This window comes from Plutella xylostella, chromosome 8 (genome assembly GCF_932276165.1).
Source record: "Plutella xylostella chromosome 8, ilPluXylo3.1, whole genome shotgun sequence".
NCBI lineage: Eukaryota > Metazoa > Arthropoda > Insecta > Lepidoptera > Plutellidae > Plutella > Plutella xylostella.
In genome coordinates, this window is record NC_063988.1 from 4,046,384 (window position 1) to 4,064,389 (window position 18,006).

An 18,006-nucleotide genomic window follows, 5' to 3' on the forward strand; every position below is an offset into this window, starting at 1 on the left:
ATAAATTAAAATTCAATTAAACATTTATTCATTACTTCTTATTCTAGGCTTTTAAAACAATTTGTGGCACAATTAACCCACCTGGGGTACAACATTATACTAATATTACGTATTATTATTACATTTCATGGATATCACTTTCGTTTACGCGTTGTTTTTCTTATGGTAGGTTTCTTAAACACTTCGTCTTCATTCTTCTTGTTAGAGTCCTCCTCATCTGAAACAAACATTCAAGTTATTTATGTGAACTATAAAAAAATACAAGTAGATTTTTTTAAAACGTTATCAGTAAAATTCGGTTCAAACAACTTGGTAGTTCTGAAGTTGGAGAATATACTTCTACCTTGTCAAACTAAGAAACCGCCTATTCATTCTTTCAAAGATTGACACTTGATTTAGTTTGACAAAGCACAAAAGTGTATAGTGCCACAAACTTATCTCTTCCGGTGAGAGCTCACGTAAATGTTCTATATTGCTTGATTCTATATTCTATAAGATTTTAAGTTAGCCTGCATGTACTGGTAATTCACCCATGCGGTTTTAATAAACCCATCTAATCCATATAAATGTATTTAATAATTAATTGGTAAGTTATGAGATATGGATCAATTTAGTTCGCTTTCACCGGAACAGATAAGTTTGTCGCACTATAATCGCTGCCAACTTCAGGAACTATAAAGTTGTACAGTGCCACAAACTTATCTGTTCCGTTGACAGCTCACGTAAATGTGTAATATTTCTTCATTCTATAAGATTTTAAGTTTGCCAGTAGTGGTAATTCGCTCTTGTGGTTTCAATAAACCCATCTAATCTATATCAATATATAATTCATTAGTAAATAGTGAGATATGGATCAATTTAGTTCGCTCTCACCGGAACAGATAAGTTTGTCGCACTGTACTAACTGTTTCTTAAGTTCTTAAAAATTAGCAAGATCTACATATATGTATAATGAATGGAATATGCATAGTGAATGCAAACATACCCGATTCATCGGAGTGACTGGCGGAGACTTGCTTCCTAGCGGCGCCGCGCCTATTCGATTTCCTCACTGACTGCGGAGCTTCTTCATTCGGGGCTTCGTTCTGTAATTATATAAGGAATTATGTCGCATATCAATAAACTTCCCTTCATTTCACCAGCGCGTGTGAATGCGAGATAAATAAATATTGATTGCAAAAACGCAACAAATAAATGTGGTTACGAAGTACGAAACTTCACTCACTTTATAGTGAAAACATCGCCATAATTTAACCCATTCAGCATTATAGCTTAGTTAAAATAATACATAGGAAAAAAATACCCCACTCACCTCATCATTACTAGACGAGGATTTGCGCCGGTTCCTCCGGGCGGGTTTCTTCCGCGGGGTGGCGCGGGGCGCGGGGGCGGCGCGGGGCTCCCCTCTCTCCTCCATCTCCTCGTCCGCGTCCTTGTCCGTCACCGCGAAGCACTCCTCTATCTTGTCGCTTAGCTCTTGTACTAGCGCCTGTGGTGATTAGAGCAGATTATTGTTTTTTTGATTGTGTGGTAGTTCAGTTTATTATGAGAAGTAATTGAAAAAATGCGAGACTGGCAATTTTCCGCACTTGAAATGTCTTTAGAACTTGGACTAGAAAAAGGAATTTTTACGGGTAAATTGTGAATGTCATCAAAGTATTCGTATAATTAATAAAAAAATCTATATAATATTAGTGTAATAAGACCCGATTACATCCCCTTACTTTAATTTCATTCTTAGCCATTTTGTTAGTATTGCTCATGAGCGTGTTGAAGCACTCGATCACTCCCTTGCAGTGCAGCTTGTCCTTGTAGCAGTCCATGTTCTCCATGAGCTTCTTGAGCGAGCGCTCGTTGTATGAGAACAGAGATAAACAGTAGGCGAGGTCCCGCCACTGCCTCTCCTCGGTGGATAGCTTGAATCTTTGGCACAGTTTCTCTATTAGCGCTTCCATTTGACGGTCTTTCTGTATGAGCGATGTTATGTACCTGGAACATAAACATTTCTTGATATAAGTTCGGAATATATTTTATCAATCCTAATACAATGTGTGATTAATAATAATAAATAAATATGCCACCTCACACACGGCCATCCGACCCCAAGCTAGGCAGAACCTGTGTTATGGGTGTCGGACAGCTGATACATCTACACAGATACATAGATAGATACATATTAAATAGATAAACGACAACCAGACACAAGTCAAATCTGGGCGGGATTTTAACCCGCGGCCCCAAGCTTCGGAAGCAGCTTCATTACCGCCTAAGCTACGGGGCCGTCAAATAGGTGAAGGTTTTTTGTTGGATAGGCCATCGTTCTATCTTCTAAATCTACATAAATGATAAAAAATATATAACACAATAACAAATCAAAAACTCACTTCATAATCACCCTATACTGCTCCTCAGGCACATTCAGCTCCGGATCGCTCAGCCTCGATATAATATCCGGCATGACGTTATACAGGGCGTTTCCTTTCTGCGACAGCTGCTTGAAGAACAGCCGCGTCATGGCGGCGACGCGAGGGTCCTTGTCCGCGCAACACAGCGCCATGTCCGCGATCTGACCCTTGACGCGAACCATCTCGTGGAGGACGAGGAATGAGAGCATCTTCACTGCGCACTGACGCACTTCTAGCTCTTCGTCGCTTAGGCTGTGGGGGGTGTTTGTTGTTAGTAGAGTAGGAAATAAGGTGGGAAATGAATCAGATTTTGCTGCGGCACAATCACGACATCCAGAATTTCTATAATAGCTGCATCAGAGGCCTTAGCAGCAAAACTCTAAGCAATTATTGTGAAGATGAAACAACGTGTGCAAAAACATATTTAATCGCAAGAAACAATAGCAAGGCTTCTACAAAGTTAGCACAACTTGTTTTTTCTTCAAAATATGGAGTTTTTATTTGAAGCACTGAAACAGCTGAAAGGGTGTAGATTTTTTTGATAATTATAAAAGTGCCAGTACCACGAAAACTATTAACTTTTTACCAAGATTATTTTGCGATATCTTCATCACTACAGGTCTAGCGTATCAATCTTCCAACGCAAGACTTTATAGTGGGTACACTACATAATTCCGAATTACTTTTTTACGAATATGAAAATAACGATTTTTAAAATTTCGAATTTCATAGTTCCGAATAATTCACAATCCCGAATTTTAAGTTTCCGAATAACGAAAATCACGAATAGTTTATAAACGAAATTTCAAACAACACATTTATTAAAATGACGAAAGTCAATTTTCCGAATATTATTATTTCGATGTTTCAAAAGTACGATTTTTTATTATACCGAATTGTTAAAATTACGAATCCCGAAGTTTTAATATTCCGAAAATACAAATTCCCGAATGTTTCTTAGTTAACAAGAAATGGTTATATGAATAATGCAGCATAATGCGTATAATAACAATATTTTTTAAGCTATATTATGCGAAACGCTCCGCTCCGCTTCGCTGCGCTCCGCTTTGTTTTTCGATATCTATGTGCACCTAACACGCTCCTCCCCGCTTTGCTCGTCGTCGCACCTATCTTTAGGTTTAGGTCCTAAGGTTTTTAAGTTTAAACACCATAAAAATCCTAGCAATTGTTTTGCTCTAAATTTGAAACGCTCCGCTCCGCTTCGCTGCGCTCCGCTTTGTTTTTCGATATCTATGTGCACCTAACACGCTCCTCCTCGCTTTGCTCGTCGTCGCACCTATCTTTAGGTTTAGGTCCTAAGGTTTTTAAGTTTAAACACCATAAAAATCCTAGCAATTGTTTTGCTCTATATTTGAAACGCTCCGCTCCGCTTCGCTGCGCTCCGCTTTGTTTTTCGATATCTATGTGCACCTAACACGCTCCTCCTCGCTTTGCTCGTCGTCGCACCTATCTTTTGGTTTTGGTTCTAAAGTTTTAAAGACGTTTATGTTTTTTTGTCAAAATCACGAATTATCATATTTCCGATCGGGATTTGACTTTTTCGTGATTATAATAAATCGGTATTTTATTTTTCGTATATTAGAGTAATCGTATTTTTTAACGTTCGTATATTTAACAATCGTAATAACAATATTCGTGATTATAATATTCGAAATTATAATTTTCGTGATTATTATAATTCGGTATTTTAAAAAATCGGTATTGCAATATTTCGTAAATTACATATTCGGGGTTATCAAATTCGGAAAAAAGTTTTTCGGAATATTTGGGTGTTCCCCTTTATAGTACTTACATGTGGTAGATGTGGTGCGTCCACGGCTGCGTGAGGTTGGGGAAGCGCAGCGTGAGGTCGGAGAACGCGATGGTGAGGTTGGTGCGGAGCGCCACGTTCTTGGACCGCTTGAGTACTGTCACCATGAGTTGTAGGCCCTCCTCGCAGACGGTGCTGGAGACTAGCATGAACCTGGAATAGAATAAAAGTGTAATGAATGTGCTCTGATTCATATACCATTTATTTTGTTGAATTTGAGGAGCTGCCTCAAACGCTGCCTGTAACTTCGGCGTACCTACATTTGCTAGCGTCCCGCCCCGTGATGTCTCACTCACACACTACGTGTGTACTGTAACCCCACCGAATGAGGATGTATCTACGTTACCTGGTAAAAGTAAGAGCAGCGACGGCCTGCAGCTTCGGCGTGCATTTGGCCGGGTTGGTCAGCAGATGCCTCAGCAGCGGCAGGTACCGTGCAAGCGCCGCGTCCGGGACAGGGTGTCCACTAAGAATCCTCCAAAAATTTCCCTGACTTTTCCCTGACTTTCCCTGACCATTTCAGATATTTTCCCTGACCAAAAGAGATCAAAATCAAATTAAAAACTTCGACTGCGTAAAATATTTTGCTGTAAAAAGTGTTATATAAAGCCGAAAGAGACGAGAGTGATCAGGCATTTTGAACAATATGAAATTTAAAAAAAAAGATTTTCCATACAAACTTTGCTAGACAGGTGAAGTTATTTGAGAAAAAAAAGCGAATTTCAAAAACACGTAAAACAAAAGTTGTTTTGAGTGATCCCCTGAGTCACCCTATTTCGGCTATGTACATCTACCACTATTGCAACATTATGTATAGAAAGCAATGATAAATAAGAACCTACTTCATTTTTTTGTACAACAAAGTTTAAATTCTTTTATTTTGCCATAACATGTAATTCTTTTTTGTATTTGCAAAATTGAGAAAGAGGTATATATTTTTTTTATTTTCAAAATGTCATTTTACTTTTGAAAAAAGTCATTTAAAGTTTGGTAACCCAAGCGGAATCCATTGGTTATTATTGCAAAAGACGTTAGTTTTACCTAGTTAATTTTATTTAAGCACACTTATTGATGGTAGGATTAGTACAGAGTTCTTTGAAGAAATACGCCTACTCATATATATTTGTTTAAATGAGAGTTTGGAACCAAGTAGATAAACTAAATTTTTTAATTTGTGTATTTATAAAACTTGTCCTAGCACCTTGTAGTAATCTTAGGAACTTCAAAACCGAAATAACTCAAGTAAAGCGTGTTAATATTTGTAAATACCGTAATTAATTTAAATAAAAGAAAACCATAATCAAATATTTTCGTATGGGCGCGACGCTTTAAAAAAAATCATTAGGTGCCGCGTGGAGGAAACGCTTCGGCAAGCGCTCCCGCTGCCGTAGCAAATTATGAGAATTGAGATGAGTGAAATGAGCGCCGATACAGCGCGTCTGCACTAGGGGTGATCGTTAATGGTTTAATTCATTAATTTATTACATTAATTATATTTATTAATTAACTACATTGACATAATTTCATTAAACTGATATTGATAATTTAAAAAGTTCGTAAATTTACCGACCGTCCGTATTTGACTTGCAACGCCCTCTATGATTTTCGATGAGAACAAATTTATCGCCAAGGCGCGAGGCGGCCAAATTCAAGGACACGGTTATTCATTATCGTTTAAGCAATGTAATGCACAGGATTATGGTATTTATGTGTATAGCAATAGATGCGAATTATCGTTGAATGCTCCATTAACGTTTAAGCGATGTAATGCACAGGGTTATGGTATTTATGAGTATAGTAATAGATGCGAATTATCATTGAATGCGGGATTACTGTTAACGATATACCATCAACCATAAACCATAACTTTATTTTCACTAATTCACTGAATGATAATTTAAACACGGAAGTCGAAAGTAAAATAATTTTCACGTCGCGTAAGTATTATTGTTATTGATGTCGAGTAAAGTAGATTGCAATAATAAATATTTCTTAAGTTCGATTTCAGAAGTTAAAGGTAGGTATAAAGTATGGTTAGTGTAATGATTAAGTTATAAACTGTTCAAATAAACTTGGATTAGTGATAAGTGATTGCAGTAAACTGTAAATAAACCCATAGTAATTTCTGTAAAAAGACTCTTATAAAGGAACCACTACAAACTTTAAAACGCATTTAAAATTAATGCACATTTCCGTATACAGCGATTAACCAAACAAAAAAACCCAGTAGGTATAACATCATTATTAAACTCTTAACCATATCACCTCTGAGTTTAATTATTTGAAGTCAATAAAAATAACCAACAACCAATCAGCGTTTTTATCTGTTAACAATTATTCATTAATATTAACTGTTAACATATTATGATATTTTATATTATTCATTATCAATTAACCATTATTCAGTTTTAACTCTTATTCTCATCTCTAGTCTGCACCAACACTTTATGTGAGGACTTATTTTTCATCACGAACTCTTAAAACAAAAGTGGTTCAGAAAGGCAAGCTGAGTCACACTCTTTTGAATGAAATTTAACTAAGGGAACATAATTTTACTATTGAACAAACTATGAACTGAGTCTGGAATCTGGCTTACGAGATTTTATTTTATGACTTACGTATTTTACGTATAAAATAGAAGAAAAGTAATAATTAGTAAAGGAAAGAATTACAATTCAGAAAAAATATATGCTTTACTAGTCATTTTTCCCTGACTTTCCAGGTGGCCCATCAATTTCCCTGACTTTCCATGACCACCTTGAGCTTCCCTGACTTTTCCCTGACTATCCCTGACTTTCCAGATAGTGGACACCCTGGGGAACACGATGTCTCGCTCGCACACGCTGCGAACTATAACCCGACCGAATGAGGTTGTATCTAAGTTACCTGGTAAAAGTAAGCGCAGCAGCGGCCTGCAGCTTCGGCGTGCATTTGGCCGGATTAGTCAGTAGATGCCTCAGCAGCGGCAGGTAGCGTGCGAGCGAGGCGTCCGGGCCCACGATGTCTCGCTCGCACATTCTACGCACTATAACCCAACCGAATGAGGATGTATCTAGGTTACCTGGTAAAAGTAAGCGCAGCAGCGGCCTGCAGCTTCGGCGTGCATTTGGCCGGATTAGTCAGCAGATGCCTCAGCAGCGGCAGGTAGCGTGCGAGCGAGGCGTCCGGGCCCACGATGTCTCGCTCGCACACGCTGCGCACGTACTCTGCGTCCGCGTCGTCCGCCACCGCGCCTTCTAGGCCCGCCTCGTCTTCCGTCATTGTTGTGTTCACCTGGGGAAATATGAATGATATTATACTATAAACTACGCCTAGTGTTTTTTTAAATAAAGCGCCAAAAATGATAGGTTAATTGAAGAAATTGACCAAAAATAACCATTTACTTTAGACAACTATAATTTAACATTTAAAATACAAGTCATTCACTGAGAGTCGCCTTTGATAGCAATAGCCCCGCCAGGCCTAATATATTTTCTAATCCGGGCATCCCTCTTATTACAAACTTACCGATTGACCGAATAGGCCGCAGGAAAGGATTTGTCCTCAAGTGACGTATCTTACCTGTTGCCACTAATGATAATATTGTGGCTGGCCGATTCTTTCTTTCACTACAGTGACAAACCCTCGTGTAAACCATAATTTGTATCATCGACTAAGTAACAAAAAGATACAGAAGGAAGTAAAAAGCTCACCGAAGGTCCCTTAGACGTCACACTAGTAGACCTATTATGGTGTCTTGAAGAGGCGCTGGCGTTGCTGGCGTTCATGAGCGTCTGGCGGCGCAGGTCGGCCACGGGCCCGCGCTTGCGGCCCGGCGTGGCTAGTTGACCGGCCTTCTTCTTGCGCTTCTCTTCCACTTTGCGGTCTTCACGAACCTGGGAGGTAAGAAGGGACGGATGAGGTGTAAGTTCTGGGGCTGCTAAGAGTGAAATTAGTGATTGAAGAGAGTGGTTTAGTAGGGTAACCAGATTCACTTTGGAAGGTCCGGAATAGGGCACGATTATCATGGATTAATCGGTATGTATTACAGTACTAATAAATCTAATTATTAACAGTCAATACAGTTAAAATATAGATAAGTAAATACAAACAAATTAGAGTTTACTCAACAGGGTTTGGGTTTTTAATCTGAAACGAAGATATTGTAACTGTAGGTAATAGATTCACATAAAGCAGAAGAATGAAGAAAATAAATAAATATTGGACAATGAATTAGTCTTTAAACTTGTCTGAACACAAAAGTAAATAAACCTCACCTGATTCCGTCTCCTCAGCTCGCTATACACGCAAATATCCAGATAGATCAGTTGCTGCAGCGCCACTTGGCCCAGCACAAACACAAACCGGATCAACAGTTCCGTCGGGAAACTGGCTTCCTCCTCATTTTCGACATCCTTCACTATCAGCTCTTCCATCCGTCGGTACATTTCTGTGAGGATCTTGGAGCAGACGGTGTCGGGAGTGTCGCAGGTGGCGTAGACTAGGTCTATGCAGTTCGCTGCAAAAGCGTTGAACTTGTTGCACTTGGAGAACGTGTCCATGAGACTGTCGTAGACGGCGGTGAAGATCGCGTGCTCAGCTGGGTATCTAGAAGGAAATTGAATAGATTATCGATTTATCTGTTAACAAGCAGGTCTATTAATTCCATGATTTAATCCTTCCCTACTCTCTAGCTGAGTTATAAAAGCTGACCCAGAATCCGTGACGTGTATGGAATTTCTAGTACTACAGAATACTTGGCTTAGATCAGGGTAACAATGTCAATGAAGAAAAGCCACGCAATCATAGCTATAGATGTAACAGTCCATTTGAACAATGCCAACTTATCAAGTTGATACGTAGGTATCTCTTTCTTTGGTTGTGGAGACCAAAAAAAAAAACCCACACAGGTACCTGTTATTCTTCTTCCCTAGCGCCAGCAACAACTGCGCACTCAACGTCCTCGCATGATAATCAGCAGTCAGCCCATGTTGCAATACCACGTCCATATTAGCCAGCGCGACGGAGGGCTTGGCGCGCGCCACCATGACCAGTAGGGCTTGTTAATTAGCTATCGTCTTTCCTTTTCTATGTGTTGATACAAATAATAAGAAAATTAACATACCTGTTATTCTTCTTCCCTAGAGCCAACAACAACTGAGCACTCAAAGTCCTCGCATGGTAATCAGCCGTCAGCCCATGTTGCAATACCACGTCCATGTTAGCCAGCGCCACGGAGGGCTTGGCTCGTGCGACCATGACTAGTAATGAGAGAGCCGCGTAGCTGTCCGTGTCTGTTGTGCCGTCGATCTTCTTGAGGAACATCTCCCAGAATACCTGAGTATGGATTGATAGTTGATGAGTGATGATTTATTAGTTGAAGTGGCAATGGGCTACGAGCTGATGTAGAACTTATAGGTGAGTTAAAGGACCACGAACTGTGGTATCATTCGAAACATCGTCCCAGTAGATAAGCGGTGGTAGTATGCATGAAATCCGCACTATACTATATTTATAGAAATACATCAGGTGCACAAAGGAGCATCCTCAAGTGAAGTATTTTGTCCTGTTCGTTATACATACGACCGGCGCACCCTGGTTAGTGAGCAATTGTCGCTTATCTGACTGCCTAATCCTGTCACCACGGTGACAAACCCTAGACTGGACTAAGAAGAGCATACCTGTATAATGGAGGGCGATATGTCCCCCTTCTCCAGCCACTTCTCCACGAGATGCTCGAGCGCCAGCGCGCTGCCGCGGTCCACGTGCGACATGAGTGCGACAAGGTTCTTCGCGATGGTGAACGCGCGCGCTCGCTCGGCCTTTGTCTCACACTCGAGGTACATGTCGCGGTACGCGCGTTCTACCGCTTCGCGCTTGTCCTGGAATTTGTGAATGAAATTGAAGAATATTTATTAGCTTAGCGTACAAAAAGCCCGCAGCTCAGCATATGCTGTATTACTTGCTTTCGGGAGAACCGTTTGGGACATCAGCCACTTTTAGCTTGAATGGCGCGTGTATATTGGCTTACGGGACTACGTTCTAGAACATTCTAGATAGTTTGGAGAAAAAAAAGTATTGCCCATCGCTTGCTTCCAAAAAACAAGTTAAAATATACTATGAAATATTATCTACCAACCTGATCAGGCGACCAGACCAGCAACAGCATATTAGCCACGCCCATCTTGGCCGACTCGATCTTGAAGTGATGCGCCGCGGTAAAGAACTCAATCGCCTCACTGACGTCACCCGCTTGCTTCGACATCAACAGCGAGTTAATTAACGGTACGGCCTCAGACATCGTGCGACTGAAATGCACTGATTCCTGCAGAAACGCCACGATGCCCTCTTTCTCTTCCACTCGCTTGTATAGCGCTAGCTCGTTCTCGCATTGCTGAGTGAGCGAGGACTCTGGCCGCTCGGGGACGATGAATACGTTGCGCAGGAGTGCTACGAAGTATTCGATCTGTAATGTTATTTTAATAGTTTATTTGACTTGATGTATTTCAGAAGATAGCGTCTCAAGTTATTTAGATAAATAGTGAAATTTGAGCTATGGATATGAAAAAGACTTACATAATATAGATAGACTTTTCACTTACTTGATCACTCTTCTCCATTTGGCATCTAAGCAGTTTAGCATCAGGATACTGTCTCTCAGTGTGCTTGACCATAAGATACGCTTTGTAGTACTGTTTATCTTTCATACTCTTGCGGATGGAATCATACAAATTTTCTAAGGTAGCCTGAGACAGATCTGGTTCGTCTTGGGTCATTGTGTCTATGTTCTCTTTTATAGTAGAAATAACATCCTTTTCGATTTTATCCCACTTTTCTACCAACTTTGGATCTGGTCCAGGATTGAGCTTCTTCTGAAGATCTTCCAATATTTTCGTTTCTTCTGCTAATTGTTGTTCGAGAATTTCTAGTTTTAATTGTGCTGAGAATGGGTTGCATTCTAGGAAGACCTGAAATTACACATACCGATAATTATACATACCGATATAGCTCTTCGAATTCGAATAATCGTTGATATACATAAGTTATCTAGTGGAGATCACGAGTTCACCAGTAAGCAAACCTTCAGACTACTAGAACAGTAGCCAGTAGTGGTTGGATGATGAATGCCGAGGGCAGATTATGGTGGCACTTCTTTCGTTTTAATTATCCTTCCAATGTTTATAAGCTAACATTTGCTGCCCACACATACCTTAAGCAGTTGTATAGCGGCCTTGCGCACAATAGCGGCCTTGTCCTTGAGGCGGGCGGCGGCGCGCGTGAGCACGGCGCGCTGGCGGCTCACCGGCACGCCGCCTTCGCGCTGCAGCCGCGTCCAGAATTGTAGCACCTGCGATAGTTGGGGAGTTAACATGTTGATAGCGACAGTTGATGAGGTAATATGTTTTTAGTGACAGTTGATGAGGTAACATGTTTCTAAATATGAAAGGCTAAGAGCGTGCCGCGCTTGAATGAGTTTGAGCATTTAGGGTGGAATGCACAACGGGATGTAATGTAATGAGTAGGATATTTACACGGGAGCTAGGCAGGATGAACTGAAAATAAGGGGATATGTACAAAAGTGGTACTCAAGAGAAACAAGTATAGGAACTTCATTCCATTACCTTAAACTTCTCAGAATATATCTGATTAGAGTAAAAACGTTTAGTCATCACATAAGTCAGCTTTATGAGAGCAAAGAAGAGAAAATTATGGTATCTATTGACTACACCTATTTATATGAGATACGGTAGTAAAAAAATCAGACTCTTCTCTATTCTAGGTTTTACCTTATATGATGACCACCTACTTTATGCCTCACATACGCCGACAGATCATGCATATGTTCATACAGGTCGTCTAACATGTTGTCCCGCCGCGCACGCGCCGCGTCGTCCAGCCCCTCGCCGCTCAGCGCCGCGCTGATCACTGAGCACATCATGCCCAGGGCCTGAAGTCTGCTAAGGAATGGCGGCTCAATGCTGTGTCATCTGAATGGTTTTCCGACTTTAGGTATCTGTTTTCACTTGGTTAGTGAGTCCCAGTAGTGCATATGAAACACTTACCACTTATTACTGTTTATTAACGTTAGTTATTTAAAAAAGATGCAATAAATATTTCCTAAAACGCAGATAATGAATACCTACAGTGCGAAACCCATGCTGCCGACACACAACTGTGCCGCCATTCCTTAGCAGACTTGGGGCCCTGGATTGAGACACACTGTATAAGTTACCACGTACCTTATGCCTCACATACGCCGACAAGTCGTGCATGTGTTCATACAGGTCGTCCAACATGTCGTCGCGCCGCGCGCGCGCCGCGTCGTCCAGCCCCTCGCCGCTCAGCGCCGCGCTGATCACTGAGCACATCATGCCCAGGACTGAGATGCGGAGCGTGTACGACTGTGGAAAGGGGGTAATAGGGGTTAGGTGACATGTTATAATCGTTAGAGCACCTGTAAAATGCCATAGGTAATCTAACCATATGTGGCAAATATACGGGGAAAGTTAGGATAGCAATAAATTTGTAGATGTAATAACGACACGTGAGAGGTGGATAAAAAAAATAGAGAGTAAGGCGAATATTTATACCTTGCTAAAAGTCACAAAATGAGGATGTGACAATACAGGATACATATTTCCAAGGCACTTAATCGTTATGTTATGAGATATAATTATAACTTACCTCATCGCTCTCTAGATAGGGCTGCTGAGTGGCGATGGAGGCGGTCATCTCGCGCGGTAGGTCGGCAGCCAGCTCACACACACACACACACACACAGACACACGCTATACACACCTCGTCGCTCTCTAGATAGGGCTGCAGCGTGGCGATGGCGGCGGTCATCTCGCGCGGCAGGTCACACACACACACACACACACACACACGCTATACACACCTCGTCGCTCTCTAGATAGGGCTGCAGCGTGGCGATGGCGGCGGTCATCTCCCGCGGCAACTCGGTGGCCAGCTCACACACACACACACACACACGCTATACACACCTCGTCGCTCTCTAGATAGGGCTGCAGCGTGGCGATGGCGGCGGTCATCTCTCGCGGCAGCTCGGTGGCCAGCTCACACACACACACACACTACACACCTCATCACTCTCTAGATAGGGCTGCAGCGTGGCGATGGCGGCGGTCATCTCTTGCGGCAGGGCGGTGGCCAGCTCCAGCAGGAAGGCGCCGCAGTGCCGCGCCGCGCCGCCGCCCTCGCCCTCCTCCGTCTGCGACAGCGCCTCAGCTATCTCGCGCACCTGGCAACATTCATACATATTATGTAGGTGTAGGTAGGTAGACTAGGCCTAAACCCTTGCCCCAGTAGTGGGGACGTGATGGTAGGTGACCAGAAGCGTAGTGGCTATAGCATAGAATAACAAGTACAGTAGTAGTACTAGTTTATTTCTTTCTTCTTCTTCTACTCGTTATTCTATGGTTATAGTGACCCTTGTGCCGATATTTGTTTAAAGATTTTCATTCTAAAATGTTTGTTATGAAACCCATCCAACTTTGGTCCAAATCGAACACAACAACATATCATAGTTCTATAATCATACAGTTTATGCTTACCATCTGAGGTCCAAAAGTGGTCAGGTCGAACTCTTTAGTCAGTTGCACCACGCCAGCACAAATTGGTGACACTGAATGTTCATGTGTTTGTAGAACCTGAAATAATACAAATAGATATACAAAAGATCCATACCACTATCAAGTACTATCTTTTACTTTTAAAAGGTGTTGCTGATATTTACCTGCACAAGTTTGATTAGGCATGAAGTGCCATGGTTGTACTTCTTTATAAGAACCCCAAGTACTTGGAACACAGTCTCTCGGACAGCTTTGTTCTTGATGATTTGTTCTTCCAGAGCCTTGTAGCATGGATCAGCTACCATGCTGGAATATGATAAATAAAAGATTATTTGATTATTAAAAGGAAATGGACTTTAAGGAGCACAAGTGTGAACAGTAACTATCCTAGCTAAATAAAGTGAAAATTTTTACAAAATAAATGGTCTGACAAATATTGATTAAGCGTTTTTGCGCCCAATACAACTTACGAAACAAAGTTGTCCTCAGCGAGTGGGGGGTCCCACAGGCGCGACAGTGGCTGCTGCAGCACCAAGTAGAGGGACACCAGTGCAGCCTGCTTGTCCGCCTCCGTCCAGCCACAGAACTCCTCGTCGTCCGTCGCCTTCTTGCCTTTCTTACCCAGGGTCAGCTTGGTTGAGTTCTGAAGGGAATGATGTAGTGCATTTTGTAGATTACACTTATGATTTTTTTATTCCAGATAATGTAATAAAATATTTTTTCTGACTAAATTTAACTGATCAGTAATAAGAAATAAATGAAAAGTTAAAATGACCACTTACATCAGCTGCTAGCTTAGCGTCTTTGGTTTTCATGATGCTGCTGAACAAATACATTGTCATTTTAACTACATTCAAGTTTTTCACTCTGACATCGGGATCTATTTCTTTATCTTGAAATATAACTTCCAAGTGGTTACACATATTCTTGGCTGCTCTCGTTATGTGATCAAAACCTGGAAAGAGTATGAAAGTAATTGGTAACATATTAAACTTCAAATTAACAGACTTGACTAAAGTGGGAAAGTAAGTTTAGTGTGCTTTACCTTTGTTTATTATGGCCCATTCCAGCTTGGTGCCATGAACTATGATAGAGAAGTAGGTGTCAAAGTGTTCCAGAATATATTCAACCCCTTCAGCATTGTACGCTCTAGCAGCATCTGTAAAGGAAAAAGTTAGAATTGTTATAATAGATATAAACACTCACGGCTTGTACTGATGTAATGTGTGTATGAAGGCACAGTATAAAAGCAGCACCCTTATTGAAACACTTATGTTAGTCCCAATGTAATAGAGGAAGGCCTCATGCAATGTTTCAGGCGAAAACAAGGTTCAGAATAAATGTTTGTAAGTAAATATCTGCACCGGCTGGGAGGCGAACTCAGGTCTTCGGCGCTTTTGATAAAACTTTAGGCGAAGGTAATGGTAATTAGATAAACAAACCTTGTATTTTGGAAAGGAGTAGCCGCGGCTGGACCACATCTTCGACGTGATACTGCCCGGCGTGGGACTCCAAGAGCTCATCCTTTTGAACGGGTATGCAGAACTCAAAATGGCTCATTTTATATATTCTTATGAAACAACATAGAACACACTAGACTAAAACATTTCTTTTCGCTAAAAACAATATTATTTTCAAAAATCTAAACAAATCCAATCCAAAAACCGCGGCCGTTCGTTTATTTTGAAATTTGTTTTTTTTTAAGTCTAGTGAAGACCAACCGGTTTTAATCGATTATTATGGCTCTGTAAAAACCGGTATATTCATAAAGATAATCGAATAATCGTTTTGAAAATCACCCCGTGTAAACGAAGTCCACAGACCACAATAGTCTGTGATGATGTGTTGTTGGAAGTTTTGTTTCTGAATGTTGGCAGTACTCTTGACACGTTGGTTGACGTTTCGCTTTCAAGTCGGCCAACTCGATCACTTTTTCTTGGATTTTGTGTTATTGCAGGCAGTGCGAGTGCTTATTGTTGCATATTAGTGAAAGTATCATTATAAACAATAATGTCGGCTAAAGTTACCAAGGCTTTTACTAAGGAAGAGGAGCTGCTGCTGCAAGATTTCAGCAGGAATGTCTCGACCAAGTCTTCAGCATTATTCTATGGAAATGCCTTCATCGTATCTGCTATTCCCATCTGTGAGTACCTATTTATACACTTCCAGTCATCGGAACTCCCCTTGACCCCTTCATCCATCCCTTATCAGTGACTTTTCATTCATAAACTCACTTTACTTGATCATTCCAACTGGACACCAATAAGTCTCCCCTCAACATTCCAGGGTTATTCTGGAGGGTGCACGCTCTAGAGCTGACGCCGGCGCTGCTGTGGTTCGCGGTGGTGACGGCGGCCAGCACGTGGCTGTTGGCGCTGGCGTACCGCAACACCAAGTTCCAGCTGAAGCACCGGGTGGCTGTGCGCCGCGAGGACGCCGTCGCGCGCGAGATGTCGCGCAAGCTCGCCGACGACAAGAAGATGAGCAGGAAGGAGAAGGATGAGAGGTAAATATGAGCAGAGAGCTCTTGGGCATAGTTGATGAGCATGGCCTGGTATAGTCCACAAATGGGGTTAGTGTTCTGCCTAGTGCCAACACTTTTGTACACATAATCAATGTGTAAGTTGTATGTTGATATCAAATAAATATTCTTGATCTATCTTTCAAAGTCAGGAGGAAACAATGGCCAGCTTAGGTTTTTGGCTCAGTAGTGTATTTTACAATCATTTCCATTTCTTGTTTATTTTCTGTCTGTGGAATACCTTCATAATTATATGATAATTATCTACTGTATCAGAGAAAGAGTTATGTATATTTTATTGTAGTTTGTTGTTAAAAGTAAATTATCTAAAATTATTATTAAAATGATAACAATTTGTATACATTAAAATTATTACTTTTAATTGGTGTCTATAAATGCTTTCTTTCATTTTTATTTTACTGTATTTTATCGCTATTATTTTGATTAGATGAATCATAGGCATGAAAACCTTGTATAGTCTTTTAAATATTTATTATGTGACCATATGATTACATTTAAATTGGAGTCATTGTTGAACACAATCACTTTAAATTTTAATAAATCATAAAGTCAAAATTAGTGCATTTTTTCAATGCATTAACATAGATACTTATCTAATTACTCCCCATTTATGGCTAGATAGTTTCATAGTCCTAACCATAATGAGTTTATTCAATCTACTCCATACTGAACAACATTTCCACCAAATTCCAGGATCCTGTGGAAGAAGAATGAGGTGGCGGACTATGAGGCGACCACCTTCTCCATCTTCTACAACAACGCGCTGTTCCTCGCCATCGTCATCCTCAGCAGCTTCTACCTGCTGCGCTCCTTCACGCCCACTGTGTATCCTTTTCACATTTGACATGGTTATGAGGTCTATAGATCAAACATTTCTCATGCATTGGTAAGAAACCAGCAAGAGGAAAAAAAGCTGGCATTTTGAAATGGTAGTCTTTAACTATATAAATATAAATCATAATTATGGTGACTATGTAAGGATACATAGCTTATATAGGCGTCATTGACAAGCACTAGCTTTTCATTGCACATTCAAGGTTCCATTTAGGTAGGGACTTAAACATAGTTCTGGTTGTGGAGTATAATTATGATGAAACTGAAATGATTCTAAACCAGTATTAAATATTTTATAATAAGAGTTTAAACATGCCATTTCCTCATGATGTATTCTTTCACCATCAATATGTATGAATAGTTGAAAACCTTTAATGCTTTACTAGTTTCACAATGATCAAATTGAGTATTTTCAGTTATGTCATGGAAATGTATAGAAGAATCTACGTTTATTATTCCTACTTCCTATGAAGCTTAGTGAACATCTCCAATAATATAGATAGATAGATAGAGTACTCTTTATTTGTACACCAAGAAATGATTAACAATATATTTACTTTCTCTCCATAAAATATTTTCCTTAGCACTCATAACACAGTAACTACATCGTGTCGCTGTCGACGGCGTCCGGGCTGCTGGCCCTGCTCTCCACCGGCACCAAGTGAACACAGGACTAACCTGTGAGTGTGTGAGTGACTGATGCAGAGACAGATCTCCCTTGCAAGTGCGTGTACATCTTATTTAAAACATTGTAAGAGATCATTATTGTTGTTAGAATAATTTTACAAGCTAATTTAATAATAAAACTTTTTATAAAATGAC

At 40.7% G+C, this 18,006-nt stretch overlaps 2 protein-coding genes across 2 annotated transcripts; one reads left to right on the forward strand and one right to left on the reverse strand.

Moving 5' to 3' along the window:
• Positions 1-31: 31 nt before the first annotated feature.
• Positions 32-15,458, reverse strand: LOC105389431 (condensin complex subunit 1). Its single transcript, XM_048622627.1, has 22 exons — positions 15,251-15,458; positions 14,854-14,967; positions 14,591-14,763; positions 14,279-14,451; positions 13,973-14,114; positions 13,791-13,886; positions 13,319-13,477; positions 12,456-12,617; positions 11,426-11,563; positions 10,818-11,183; positions 10,355-10,681; positions 9,897-10,097; positions 9,341-9,552; positions 8,493-8,823; positions 7,929-8,111; positions 7,298-7,509; positions 4,219-4,389; positions 2,385-2,657; positions 1,725-1,989; positions 1,313-1,489; positions 986-1,085; positions 32-217 (listed from the first exon to the last, which is right to left on the reverse strand). The coding sequence occupies exons 1-22, from the start codon at positions 15,366-15,368 to the stop codon at positions 135-137; spliced, it is 4,176 nt and encodes a 1,391-aa protein (XP_048478584.1). The 5' UTR covers positions 15,369-15,458; the 3' UTR covers positions 32-134.
• A 232-nt stretch (positions 15,459-15,690) lies between these two features.
• LOC105389432 (translocon-associated protein subunit gamma) lies at positions 15,691-18,003 on the forward strand. The gene is made up of 4 exons (XM_038115129.2): positions 15,691-15,951; positions 16,095-16,314; positions 17,044-17,175; positions 17,783-18,003. Exons 1-4 carry the CDS (start codon positions 15,819-15,821, stop codon positions 17,847-17,849), a joined length of 552 nt encoding a protein of 183 aa, XP_037971057.1. The 5' UTR covers positions 15,691-15,818; the 3' UTR covers positions 17,850-18,003.
• Positions 18,004-18,006: the final 3 nt, after the last annotated feature.

Coding starts and splice junctions, on each gene's coding strand:
- LOC105389431 (XM_048622627.1), bottom strand. CDS start 15,368: ATGAGCCATTTTGAGTTCTGCATACCCGTTCAAAAGGATGAGCTCTTG. Junction 10,098..10,354: donor TGGTCTGGTCGCCTGATCAG/GTTGGTAGATAA, acceptor CACAAATTCCAG/GACAAGCGCGAAGCGGTAGA. Junction 1,086..1,312: donor CCTCGTCTAGTAATGATGAG/GTGAGTGGGGTA, acceptor ATATAATTACAG/AACGAAGCCCCGAATGAAGA.
- LOC105389432 (XM_038115129.2), top strand. CDS start 15,819: ATGTCGGCTAAAGTTACCAAGGCTTTTACTAAGGAAGAGGAGCTGCTG. Junction 15,952..16,094: donor CGTATCTGCTATTCCCATCT/GTGAGTACCTAT, acceptor TCAACATTCCAG/GGTTATTCTGGAGGGTGCAC. Junction 16,315..17,043: donor AGGAAGGAGAAGGATGAGAG/GTAAATATGAGC, acceptor ACCAAATTCCAG/GATCCTGTGGAAGAAGAATG.